Source organism: Ornithorhynchus anatinus, chromosome 5 (genome assembly GCF_004115215.2).
Source record: "Ornithorhynchus anatinus isolate Pmale09 chromosome 5, mOrnAna1.pri.v4, whole genome shotgun sequence".
NCBI lineage: Eukaryota > Metazoa > Chordata > Mammalia > Monotremata > Ornithorhynchidae > Ornithorhynchus > Ornithorhynchus anatinus.
This window is the reverse complement of record NC_041732.1, coordinates 81,568,404-81,582,360: the sequence shown is the minus strand read 5'-3', so window position 1 is coordinate 81,582,360 and position 13,957 is coordinate 81,568,404. Positions and strand designations below refer to the sequence as shown.

Sequence of the window (13,957 nt, the reverse complement as noted above, 5' to 3'; positions counted from 1 at the left end):
AATCAGGCTGGACACATATCCCTGTCCCACATGGGCTCACAGTCTTAATCCCCATTTTTCAGATGAGATAAGTGAAGTAAAGAGAAGTGAAGTGACTTGCCCAAGGTCACACAGCAGACAAGTGGCAGAACAGGGTCTAGAACCCAGGTCTTCTGACTCCCAGGCCTGTTGCTCTACCCCCTAGACCACACTGCTTCAGGGTGGTAGAAAAGGGAGCTGTGTGTCTGTGCTTCCAGGGGTCCAAACCTGACCGGTCTTTTCTCTCACTACAATTTTAGTGGATAGAACATGGGCCTGGGAGTCAGAAGGCCATGGGTTCTAATCCTGGCTCTGCCACTTGACTGCTGTGTGACCTTGGGCAAGTCACTTCACTGCTCTGGATCTCAGTTACCTCATCTGTATAATGGGGATTGGGACTGTGAGCCCCACATGGGACAGGAACTGTGTCCAACCCAATTTGCTAGTATCCACTCCAGCGCTTAGCACAGTGCCGGGTACATAGTAAGCGCTTAACAAATGCCACAATTATTAATTATTAATTACTATCATTACCCGGCTTGTGCTCTAAACAACCCGGATCACTCACTTCTGCACCTGAGCTCAGACCATTCCCTCAACCTGGAATGCCCTTCTCTCCCCACTTCCCAAGATCCCATCAATCAATCATATTTTTTGAGTGCCTACTGAGTGCAGAGCACTATACTGAGCAATTTGGAGAGTACGATAAAACAAAATTGGTAAACATGTTACCTGCCCACATCAAGCTTACAGTCTATTGGACCCCATTCTTCTTTCCCTTCAAAGAGCTTCTAAAAATCTCATCTCCTCCGGACAGCCTACCCAGATGATCCCACCCCACTCTACACACACTCTTCCATCTCTTTCAGCCATCCTTCCCCACATTTCTGGTCACTTCTTCCTCCCTGGGGGAGCGGTATTTCTTGTCTAAATGCTTTCAGTGCTTTTGTATACTGCACTTATGTCCATATCTATAATTTATTTATATTAATGTACTTCCAACGCTCTTGGATTCTCCCAAGTGCTTATTACAGTGCTCTGCACACAGTAAGCACTCCATAAATATCACTGATTGATTGAGTCTTCTTTCCCAAAACCCGTGCCTCTCTTGATTATGGCACCTGAGGTTGGTTTGCTTCGTCCCTGTCATCTTCCCTCCTTCAGGTGGTGCGGCATTGCAATTCCTACTGCAACTTCCAACTACCTTGGCTATCCAGCAACTCGGAGAATTCCTCGCAATCCAGCCCTGGACACAGTCTAATCAGTCCATCAACCATTCATTCATTCGTTCAATCGTATTTATTGAGCATTTACTGTGTGCAGAACACTGGGACTTTCTTGAATGATCTGTGTGCAGAGCACTGTACTAAGTGCTTGGGCGAGTACGATATAACTACAAACAGACGTATTTCCTGCCCACAACAAGCTTACAGTCTAGAGGGAGCCATCTCCAAAGCTGGAACAAAGCCAGCTTGCTTACAGCTTACTGTCCCCTCTCTTGGAAATATGGAGGTAACACAGGCCCACAGACATTTCTTATTTAAAAGGTAGAAAGGCATTTTATGAGAAAGTAGTTTAGAGAAATTAAGAAAGATCATGGCATGCAACAGATTCAGTATTCAAACAAGTCTCCTAAATGCTAATCCATGAAGCCAGAAAGCAGGAAATAAAATCCAGTCAAAAAAATGCAATCCCTCCCTTCTCTGGACCAAATCCTGACCAAATGTGAGTTGTTACAACTCAGAGCTCCAGACAAGTTATTTGGTTCAGCCTCTGCTGTTCCTCTCTGCACTTCTGCTTCATGCCATGAGCCAAGTCAGATGATACTCATCACAGGAATCTCACTCCTCAGCTCCACAAGCCAAGACCCCCCCTTGTGACTTCAGCCCTTTGATCAATCTATCAATCAATGGTATTTATTGAGTGCTCACTATGTGCAGAGTACTGTATTAAGCACTTGGGAAGTACAATTCAGCAACAAATAGAGGCAATCCCTGCCCACAACGGGCTCACAGACTAGAAGTGGGGGAGACAGACATCAAGACAAGTAAACAGGCATCAGTAGCATCAATATAAATAGAATTATAGATACATACACATCATTAATAAAAATAAATAGAATTATAATTATAAATATGTACATATATACACAAGTGCTGTGGGGCGGGGAGGGAAGTAGGGTAAGGGGAGTGAGTCAAGGCAAGGGGGGGACAGAAGAAAAGGGGAATTTAGTCCGAGAAGGCCTCCTGGAGGAGGTGAGCTTTCAGTAGGGCTTTGAAGGGGGGAAGTGTGCTAGTTCGGCAGATTTAAGGAGGGAGGGCATTCCAGGCTAGAGATAGAAGGTGAGCCAGGGGTCGACGGCGGGACAGGCAAGAACAAAGCACAGTGAGGAGGTTAGCACCAGAGGAGCGGAGAGTGTGGGCTGGGCTGTAGGAGAAAAGGGAGGTGAGGTAAGAAGGGACAAGGTGATGGAGAACTTTGAAGCCAATAGTGAGGAGTTTTTGCTTGATACCGAGTTTGATAGGCAGCCACTGGAAATTTTTGAAGAGAGGGGTGACATGCCCAGGACGCTTCTGTAGAAAGATAATCTGGGAGGCAGAGTGAAGTACAGACTAAAGCTGGGAGAGACAGGAAGTTGGGAAATCGGAAAGGATGCTGATGCAGTAATCCAGTTGGGTTATGATGAGTGACTGTATTAACATGGTAGCGTTTTGGATGGAGAGGAAAGTGAGGATCTTCATGATATTGTAGAGGTGAGACGGGCAGGTTTTGGTGACGGATTGGATGTGTGGGATGAATGAGAGAGTGGAGTCAAGGATGACACCAAGGTTGCGAGCTTGTAAGACAGGAAAGATGGTAGTGCTGTCCACAGTGACGGGAAAGTCAGGGAGAGGACAGGGTTTGGGAGGGAAGGCACGTTCCCTGCCCACAGAGAACTTGTGATCAATGATATTTATTGAGCAGTTCCTGGGTGCAGAACACTGTACTAAGTGCTTGAGAGAGTACATTTCACCAGCTGGGGTCCATGGGGCCAGCCTCCTTCCCTGCCTCACTGGAGCTTTCATTTCCCGTAATGACACTCATGTGGAGACGCCTCTGCAGCTGTCTGTTTTTCTCTTGAAGGGACTTATCAAATCTAGGAGAGTATTTGAGGTGAACGGAATGATGAGTGTTCTGGCAGGAACATCCATTGGTGCATCCAGGCTGGAGAGAGAGAGAGAGAGGAAACCCTCCAAAATTGTTAAAAAGAAGTCCAATTGAACCCTAATAGTCCAAGTAACAGCAGTAGGTGTAAAAAAGCACTTATTAAGCTTGTATTGCATGTAGGGCACAGGTCTGGGAGTTAGAAGACCTATGTTCTAATGCTGACTCCAACTCTTGCCTGGTATGTGACACTGGAAAAGTCACTAAACTTCTTTGGACCTCAGTTTCCTTATTTGTAAAATGGGGCTTCAATACCTGATCTTCCTCCAGTTTAGACTGTGAGCCCCATATGGGACAGGAACCATGTCTGACCTGATTATCTCTTCTCTTTCCCAGTGCTTAGTATGGTGCTTGGCATATGATAATGATAATGATATTTGTTAGGCACTTAATAATAATTAATACTAATAATATACACTGGTAAAGAAAATACGAGTGGGAATTAGACTCAGTACTTGGTCCTCCAGGGGCTCACAATCTAAGAATGAAAGAGTCAGGTAGTCAATTGTAATTATTGAGCGCTTACTGTGTGCAGAACACTTTACTAAGAACTTGGGAGAGTACAACATAACAACATAAGAGACACACGAAAGAGGGAGGGGGGGACTGGTGCCTGACACAAAACAATCCTAGAACGAGTTGTCTACAATCAATGCCTAGAATTCCTTAACTCCCATTCTCTCCTAGACCCCCTCCGATCTGGCTTCCGTCCCCTCCACTCTACCGAGACTGCTCTCTCTAAGGTCACCCATGACCTCCTTCTTGCCAAATCCAATGGCTCCTACTCCATTCTGATCCTCCTTGACCTCTCTGCTGCCTTTGACACTGTCGACCATCCCCTCCTCCTCCATACCTTATCTCACCTCGGCTTCACGGACTCCATCCTCTCCCGGTTCTCCTCTTATCTCTCTGGCCGGTCATTCTCCGTCTCCTTTGCGGGATCCTCCTCCCCCTCCCATCCTCTAACTGTTGGAGTTCCTCAAGGGTCAGTTCTTGGCCCTCTTCTGTTCTCCATTTACACTCACTCCCTTGGTGAACTCATTCGCTCTCACGGCTTTGACTACCATCTCTACGCGGATGACACGCAGATCTACATCTCCGCCCTGTCCTCTCCCCCTCCCTTCAGGCTTGCACCTCCTCCCGCCTCCAGGATGTCTCCACCTGGATGTCGGCCCGCCACCTAAAACTCAACATGAGCAAGACTGAGCTCCTCATCTTCCCTCTTGAGCCCGGTCCTCTCCCAGACTTCCCTATCACCATGGATGGCACGACCATCCTTCCCGTCTCTCGGGCCCGCGATCTCGGTGTCATCCTTGACTCGTCTCTCTCGTTCACCCCACACATCCTATCCGTTACCGAGACCTGCCGGTCTCACCTTTACAATATCGCCAAGATCCGCCCTTTCCTCTCCACCCGAACGGCTACCTTACCGCTACAGGCTCTCGTTATATCCCGGCTAGACTACTGTGTCAGCCTTCTCTCTGACCTCCCTTCCTCCTCTCTCGCCCCGCTCCAGTCTATTCTTCACTCCGCTGCCCGGCTCATCTTCCTGCAGAGACGATCTGGGCCTGTCACTCCCCTTCTTAAACACCTCCAGGGGTTGCCTATCAACCTCCGCTCCAAACAAAAACTCCTCACTCTAGGCTTCAAGGCTCTCCATCACCTTGCCCCTTCCTACCTCTCCTCCCTTCTCTCTTTCTACCGCCCACCCCGCACGCTCCGCTTCTCTGCCACCCACCTCCTCACCGTCCCTCGGTCTCGCCTATCCCGCCGTCGACCCCTGGGTCACGTCCTCCCGCGGTCCTGGAACGCCCTCCCTCCTCACCTCCGCCAAACCGATTCTCTTTCCCTCTTCAAAACCCTACTTAAAAATCACCTCCTCCAAGAGGCGTTCCCAGACTGAGCTCCTCTTCCCCCTCTACTCCCTCTGCCATCCCCCCTTTACCTCTCCGCAGCTAAAGCCTCATTTTCCCCTTTTCCCTCTGCTCCTCCACCTCTCCCTTCCCATCCCCACAGCACTGTACTCGTCCGCTCAACTGTATATATTTTCGTTACCCTATTAATTTTGTTAATGAATTGTACATCGCCTCGATTCTATTTAGTTGCCATCGGTTTTTACGAGATGTTCTTCCCCTCGACGCTGTTTATTGCCATCGTTCTCGTCTGTCCGTCTCCCCCGATTAGACTGTAAGCCCGTCAAACGGCAGGGACTGTCTCTATCTGTTGCCGACTTGTTCATCCCAAGCGCTTAGTACAGTGCTCTGCACATAGTAAGCGCTCAATAAATACTATTGAATGAATGAAAGATCAAGCAATAACAACACATAAACTACATGAAAGACAAGTAGAGGGGTGAATCTGAAAATCAGATTAGCAAAGCAATAGGACACCCTGGCCAGAGAAGCAGAGTTTTGGGCTTCTTGCCTCTGAGACCCAGAGGCAGCCACAGGAGGAGCCAGAGCCTCCCCACAGCTCCAGAGCAAACCCTGACTTCCTACCCACTTGGGAAGAAAGGCCCATCCGCATAGCTCGAGACCCCCCTGCCTTTCTGGACACGGAGTCCCACCATCCCACAGGCCAATGCCCACCTTGGCCCTGGTAGGGGAAATCTAGGCATTTCAGTCGACTGAGGCCCAGTATCCCACCCAGCCGTGACCCTAATCATTCCTCTAAACATCAGAGAAACTTATTTCTGAGAGGAAGAAACGTAAGACAAGACAAGATCCTCTGTCTTCCTCAAGGCACTACAGATCTGACTGAGAATTCATTTCCGGAGGCCACGGGCAGACAGGGAACTGATTCATCAAATCGAAGGCTGGAGAACAGCTGGCCAATGTGCCAAGCCTCCAAGTAGCCCCTGGCATGGCAGAACAGGGCACAGAAAACCCCTTGGGAGCCTTCCTGAGACAGGTGACTCTCGGTTTTTTTGGGGGTGGTGGGGGGCAGGCATGGCAGGGCCCCCCAGCTCACCAGTCCCCAGAGGTGGCATCTCTCTCTCTGGCTCATTGAAGAATGGAGATTATTGCAGTCTCTGGGATTCAGTATCGATCATTGTCAGGTGGGTATTATGGGAGTTTCTCCTTTCTGACTCTTGTGACCTTCTCACGGTGTTCCACTAGGCACCCTCCAGGAGAGAATTCAGGTCCAGGCAGGGCTGGGAGAGGTGCCACTGCTCTTGCCAGGGCTCTAGGAGGGGAGCCCCTCAATTCTCGCTTTCCCCAGTGGTCAGCATCGCCTATATTTTCCACCGGTATTCACGAAGGACCCGCGATGCGTGTGCATGGGGCAGGGAGGAGAAGGCTTCCGCATCCTCCCCTGGCCCCTTCATACTCCCAGTGGTTGGTATCCAATGGGGATCAGCATGATGTAGTGATAGAGCCAGGGCCTGGGAGTCAGAAGGTCGTGGGTTCTAATCCCAGCTCCCCCACTAGTCTGCCAGGTGAACCTGGACAAGTCACTTCTCTTCTCTGTGCTTCAGTTACATCATCTGTAAAATGGGAATCGAGACTGTGAGCTCCATATGGGACAGGGACTGTGTCAACTCATTTTGCCTGTAACCGCCCCAGGGCTTAGTACAGTGTCTGACACATAGTAAGCACTAAAGAAATACCACAGTTATTATTGTTATTACCTCTCTGCTTCCCTACAGCCTGGCCTTTGTTCTGCTATCCCTTCTCCCACTCCCTCCTTCCCTCCTGAGTGCTCCACCTCCCTTCCACCTTTTTTACTCCTCAGTAGATGGGAGAGGCATGGATGGGTGATCAATTAATCAATCAATTGTATTTAAAATTTTTTTTTGGAATTGGATAAGTCCTTATTATGTGCCAGACAGTGTACTAACCACTGGGGTAGATACAAGCTAATCAGCTTGGACACAGTCCATGTCCCACATGGGGCTCACAGTCATTCATTCATTCATTTAATAGTATTTATTGAGCGCTTACTATGTGCAGAACACGGTACTAAGTGCTTGGAATCTACAAATCGGTAATAGATAGAGACAGTCCCTGCCCTTTGATGGGCTTACAGTTTAATCAGGGGAGACAGACAGACAAAAACAATAGCAATAAATAGAATCAAGGGGATGTACATCTCATTAACAAAATAAATAGGGTACTGAAAATATATACAGTTGAGCGGACGAGTACAGTGTTGAGGGGAGGGGAAGGGAGAGGGGGAGGAGCAGAGGGAAAGGGGGGAAAAGGGGGCTTAGCTGAGGAGAGGTGAAGGGGGGGGGTAGAGGGGGAGCAGAGGGAGCAGAGGGAAAAGGGGGAGCTCAGTCTGGAAAGGTCTCTTGGAGGAGGTGAGCTTTGAGTAGGGTTTTGAAGAGGGGAAGAGAATGAGTTTGGCGCAGGTGAGGAGGGAGGGCGTTCCAGGACCACGGGAGGACGTGGCCCGGGGGTCGACGGCGGGATAGGCGACCCGGGGGTCGACGGCGGGATAGGCGAGAACGGGGGACAGTGAGGAGGTGGGCGGCAGAGGAGCGGAGCCTGCGGGGTGGGGAGTAGAAAGAGAGAAGGGAGGAGAGGTAGGAGTGGGCAAGGTAATGGAGAGCCTTGAAGCCTAGAGTGAGAAGTTTTTGTTTCGTGGAGAGGTTGATAGGCAACCACTGGAGGTTTTTAAGAAGGGGAGTGACATGCCCAGAGTGTTTCTGCAGGAAGATGAGCCGGGCAGCGGAGTGAAGAATAGACTGGAGCGGGGAGAGACAGGAGGAAGGGAGATCAGAGAGAAGGCTTAATCCCCATTTTACCAAGGAGGTAACTGAAGCACAGGGAATTGACTTGCCCAGGGCCACACAGCAAAGACCTTACCATGTGCAGAGCATTGTACTAAGCACTTGGAAGAGTGCAATTCAGCAGAGTTGGTAGATATGTTCCTTGCTTGCAACAAGCCGAGTTAGAGAAGCAGTATGACCTACTGGATAAAGCACGGCCCTGGGAGTCAGAAGGTCATGGGTTCTGATCCCAGCTCTGTCACTTGTCTGCTGTGTGACCTTGGGCAAGTCACTGCACGTCTTTGTGCCTCCATTCCCTCATGTGTAAAATGGGGATTAAGACTGTGAGCCCCATGTGGGCAGGGACTGTGTCCAACCTAATTACCTTGTATCTATCCTAGAGCTTAGAACAGTGACTGGCATATAGTAAGTGCTAAACAAATACCATAATTATTCAGGTGATGGGGCAGGACTTTCTAATGAAAAGTATCCACTATTGAATGAAGTATACCAGAAAAAAAAGGAAAATCAACATCAGAGAGGCAGGAAAACTGTCCCAGAAAAAAGAAGATATTTGACATGAGAGGCAGGGGAGAGCTGTGACCGGAGGCATAGATTTGTGAGAAGCCTATTTAGAAGTTTCACAACCATGGAATCATGAGCCCTCGGTGGGAGTTAGTGTAAACCAAAGAGAAGGGGGCCCTGGGATACTCTCACCATTTAAGGGCAAGGAGAAGACAAAGGAGATGGAGCAGGAGCCATCAGAGAGAAGCAGCTCCTTGAATCAATGGCTGGAGCCACTTTCAAGGAGAGAGGCTGAGGAAGATGAGATCAGAAAATGGGGAGGGTGGGAGAACTTGCCAGGAGCCATTGTCAGTGGAGGACAGGAAAGTGAAAACCAAATTTCAGCGTCGGGGAGGTAGAGAAGAGAGGTGGTAGAAAGGAACTAGGGAAGTAGTATTGCCTCGTGGAAGAATATGGTCCTGGGGGTCAGAGGATTCAGGCTCTAATTCCACTTGTCTGCTGTGTGGAATTAGACCTTGGGCAAGTCACTTAATGTCTCTGTTAATAGGAGTAATGATGAAAATAGTAATTATGGTATTTGTTAAGCGCTTACTATGGCCGGGTAGTATTTTAAGCGCTGGGGTGGATAGGTTGGACACAGTCACTGTCCCACGTGGGGCTCACAGTCTCAATCCCCATTTTACAGATGAGGGAACTGAGGCCCAGAGAAGTGAAGTGTCTTGCCCAAGGTCACACAGCAGACAGGTGGCAGAGCCGGGATTAGAACCTATGACCTTCTGACTCCCAAGCCCCTGCTTTATCCACTAGGCCGTGCTGCTTCTCTGTTACTCAGTTACCTTACCCATGAAATGGGGATTAATTCCTACTCCCTTCCTCTTGAAGTGCCCTGTCTGGGACAGAGACTGTGTCTAACCTGATTGCCTTGTATCCACCCCAGCATTTAGTACAGCACTTGGCATTTAGTAAGCGCTTAGCAAGTACAATATTTTTAAAAAAGAGTGGAGACAGCATGTTCAAGGAATTCAATCAATCATTCGATTGCCTTTATAGAGCAACTGCTGCAAGCAGTCTTAACATTGGTAATAGTATTTATTAAGTGCTTAAGTGCTTGGAGAAGCAGCATGGCTGAGTGGCAAGAGCCTGGGCTTGGGAGTCAGAGGTCGCAGGTTCTAATCCCAGCTTTGCCAGTTGTCAGCTGTGTGACTTTGGGCAAGTCACTTAACTTCTCTGTGCTTCAGCTACCTCATCTGTAAAATGGGGATTAAGACTGTGAGCCCATGTAGGACAACCTGATTACCTTGTATCTAACACAGCACTTAGAACAGTGCTCAGCACATAGTAAGCGCTTAAATACATTCACCATCATTATTATTATTACTGTGTGCGAGGCCCTGCCCTAAGCACTGGGAAAATACACGTGTGAATTAATAATAATAATAATAATAATGTTGGTATTTGTTAAGCGCTTACTATGTGCAGAGCACTGTTCTAAGCGCTGGGGTAGACATAGGGGAATCAGGTTGTCCCACGTGGGGCTCACAGTCTTAATCCCCATTTTACAGATGAGGTAACTGAGGCCCAGAGAAGTTAAGTGACTTGCCCACAGTCACACAGCTGACAAGTGGCAGAGCTGGGATCCGAACTCATGACCTATGACTCCAAAGCCCATGCTCTTTCCACTGAACCACGCTGCTTCTCTAGACAATTAGCAATTAGACATTGCTGCAGGGCACTGTACTAAGCGCTTAGGAGAGTACAATAGAAATAGTAAACAATATCTCTGCCCTTAGGGAGCTGACAGTCTACCAGGGGAGACGGACAAGAAAGTAAATTAGAAAAGAGGAAGCAATAGAGTAGATAGATATGTATAGAAGTCAGTGGAGGAGGGGTGTGTGTGTTTGTGTGTGTATATGTGCCCAAGTGCATGGCATAGTGGATAGAGAATGGGCCTGGGAGTCAGAATGTCATGGGTTCTAATTCTGACTCTGCCACTTGTCTAGTGTGTGACCTTGGGCAAGTCGCTTCACTTCTCTGAGCCTCAGTTACCTCATTTGTAAAATGGGGATTGAGATTGGGAGCCCCACATGGGACAGGGACTGTGTCCAGACAGATTTGCTTTTATCCACTCCAGCACTTTGTACAGTGCTTGGCACATAGTAAGCGCTTAACAAATACCACAATTATTAATATTAGAGAAGGCCTGATGTGAAGTATTATTATTACCACCACTACATTAGAGATAAAAGATGCAATCCCTCCTCTCAAAGAGTTCACAATCCAGGATAGGAGACTGGATGATTTACAGATAGGAGCAAAGGAGATAGGGAAGAAGGATTGGCAAATCAATAAGTGCTTCAAGAGTAGAGTTGGTAGATGGTGCTGATCAAAAGCGCCGAATGCCTGGGGTTGAGACCAGGGGTGGTTCTTCCCCAGGGAAAGGTTCGTGAAGAGTGGCTGTAGAAGGAGAGCTCCCCCCGCCCCAGCTTCCCAACGTGGTGGAGGGCAGGTGTGGGGATGGGGCAGGGGTCAGGTCTCCTGAGCTGCAGTGATCGCAGGCTCAGAATGGCTTCACCGGGGGTGAGGTGGCCCTGGGCTGGGCGCCCCCCTTCCCCAGGCATACCCCTGACTGACTGCTTCTCTCCTCCTCTGCAGCCTGTGAGCAGGGATTCTACAAGTCTGCTCCTGGGGACCAGCTGTGTGCCAGATGCCCCCTACATAGCCACTCGCCAGCGCTAGCGGCCCGAGCCTGCCCCTGTGACTCCGGTTATTTCCGAGCCGCCCGGGACCCCCCATCCTCAGACTGCACGCGTGAGTGAGTGCCCCCGGGCCGCCGCCCGCCACCCGCTCCCAAGCTCCCGGGTGCCCGGGCCTCCAGGCACAGGCCAACCTCTCTCTATTTAGACAGGACCACTGAAATATCAGGGTGGAGGGGCCGGGCCTCCGGGTTCTGCTGGGTCAGCACAGCAGATGCAGGGATGGGTGGGAGATTATCCCGGGGTTTACCTCACCTCAGTGGCCACTCCGGTGGACCTCATGTTCAGAGGGATGGCGGACCACTGGCACAGAAGTTCACCAGTGACTCTGGGTTTGGCTGAAAAAGTCAGTGTGAGATTCACTATCCTGGCCACAACAGGCACCCAAAAAAGGCCATCCGGTATTGTGTTTCTTACCTGGGCACTCATGAAGGCACACATAGTCCTGGGCACAGAACAAACTGTGATATTTTGGGGGGCTGAGCTGGAGGCTGGAGCCCCAGCCTCATTTCTTTGGCCTATCCCTGCTTGACAGGGACAGAAACCTCGGCCCACACCACTGTTCTGGAGCAGCTCTTCGAGAGCGGCGCTTTAAGAATGGCTCTCCTGGAGCAGCTCCCTCTGAGCAATTCTCCTGGAGCAATCCTCCTAGAGTCGCTTTCCTGGAGAAGGTCTCCCAGAGTGGCTCTCCCAGAATGGATTTTCTGGGGAAGCTCTCTCGAAGTAGATTTTCTGGAGCAACTCTCTAAAAGTGGGTCTCCTGGAGTGGCTCTCCCTGAGCAGTTCACCCAGAGTAACTCTCCCAGAGTGGATCTCCCTGCAGGCTGGTCAGAGCCTGAGCTCACAGCTTGGGCCACATCAGACCTAAGGGGTGAAACTGTCCCTCCCGTTCAGACCCAAGGTTTCCCTCCACCTCCTCCTCCCCCAGTCTAATGACCTCTCTGGGCACATACCACCAGGCACAGCCCCCAGGCACATTCCTGGCCACCCCTGCTGCCCATTCCAACCTGGAAACCATTTGCTTCCCTTCAGAACTTTCCCAAACCAGGAATAGGCTCTTCGCTGTTAGGAAGCAGATCCCAGTGTTTATCCTTTCCCCTATCCGGCTTCCTGACCCTGACCCATCCCCAGGCTCACCCTGCCTGGGCCTTCCCCTTGAGGGCCATCCACCCTCCAACTTGCTGTCGGTCCCCAAGCTACCCACCAGCCCTGAGTGCCCACGGCACCCGGAGTCTCACACGGGGAGTAGTGACTGGGGCAAAAGGAGGAAAAGGCCGGGTTCTGCCCCTGAGGAACTCATATAATAGGAAGGCAGGGCCCAGGGGCCCAGGGCTGGAGCCCAGGTGCCCAGGCAGTGGCTCTGAGATGTGATGTGGGCCCATTCTGTATACTGCCAGGGCCAGAGTCCCAGTACCCAGCCAGTGGCTCCTTGATACTGTGAGGACCCATTCTGTCTGCTTCCAGGGCCTCCCTCTGCCCCCGTTAACCTCATCTCCAGTGTGAATGGGACCTCGGTGACCCTAGAGTGGAGCCCTCCTCTGGACCGGGGGGGCCGCAGCGACGTCATGTACAACGTGATCTGCCGGCGGTGCGCCTGGGCCCTGGCCCCATGTGAGGCCTGCGGGGGCAACACCCGCTTCCTGCCCCAACAGACCAGCCTGGTACAGGCCTCTCTGACCGTGACCAACCTGCTGGCCCACATGAACTATTCCTTCCGGGTCGAGGCCATCAACGGGGTGTCTGACCTGAGCCTGGAGCCGCGCCACGCCACCTCGGTCAACGTCACCACGAACCAGGCGGGTAGGACGAGCAGATGGGCAGGGAGTGTCAGGGCCTCTTCTGGGCAGTGGAAGGGGCCCTGTCCAGGGTCTGTGAAGCCTTGAAAGATCACGGTCCCTGGAAGCTTCTCCGCTGGAGGGAAGGTGGGGCCCAGGGTCCCGGGTTGGGGGCAACCTAGGCCATCTTAGAGTCTCTCTGCCCAAGGCCCAGTTACTGACACTCCATATTTCTGTCACAAAACAGACACATCGTGGCTACCCTCTCTGCCACCCTCTCTACTGAGACCGAATGGGTGGGCTGAGGGTGAGGATGCAGATGGGAGGGACCTGGATAGGACTGAGGGGACAAGGCAGGAGGGCTTGGAATGAATGATTAGGCTCCAGATGGGTTGAGAGAGTGCAAAGCAGACTGGGAAAGCACAAACTGGGACCAGAAGCATCAACCCTTGCTTCTCAAACTGCTCAAACCACGGGATCCAGCATGGGCTGAGATGGGATGTGGGGAAGGCAGTGGTGGTGGACCACTCCCATCCACCTATCTGCCCCATCCATCCTGGTCCCTGGAACTTTGAGGGTCCCAGAGGGGACGGTGATGGCCGCAGAGGTGATACCGAGCAAAAGCGACAACTCACGGAGAGGTCATGAGGTTGGGGAAGGGGGCGGTAAAGTGAAGTAAGTCCTGCACAGTGGGGCTGGCTGGGGGAAAGGAGGGTGGGGAGGCTTTCCCGGGGGACAGTAGCAAGTGACAACAGATTGACTTTGTGGAGAGGTGCCAATTCCCCCTAAGATGCCCCCAAGATGCCTCCCCGCTCAGATAGTATTTTTTCCTATAATTTTCACTTCCACATCTCTGAGCGCCTGTGATCTAGAGTGTGCCCTGATCAAGGACAATGTTTTAAGCCGTGATCTCGGGCCTGGGCGGCCTGCTGGGCTCTGGAGTTCTGCCCAGACGCTGCCCTCTCGGC

At 51.0% G+C, this 13,957-nt stretch overlaps 1 protein-coding gene across 2 annotated transcripts in view; it reads left to right on the top strand.

The window, feature by feature from the left end:
- Positions 1-13,957, top strand: part of EPHA8 (EPH receptor A8) — a 53,061-nt gene that overhangs the window by 24,713 nt on the left and 14,391 nt on the right. For both annotated transcript variants that reach the window (XM_029066503.1, XM_029066504.1), the window contains exons 4-5: positions 11,114-11,269; positions 12,679-13,014. In XM_029066503.1, coding sequence (XP_028922336.1) covers positions 11,114-11,269; positions 12,679-13,014 — 492 coding nt within the window. The remainder of the gene's footprint in view (positions 1-11,113; positions 11,270-12,678; positions 13,015-13,957) is intronic.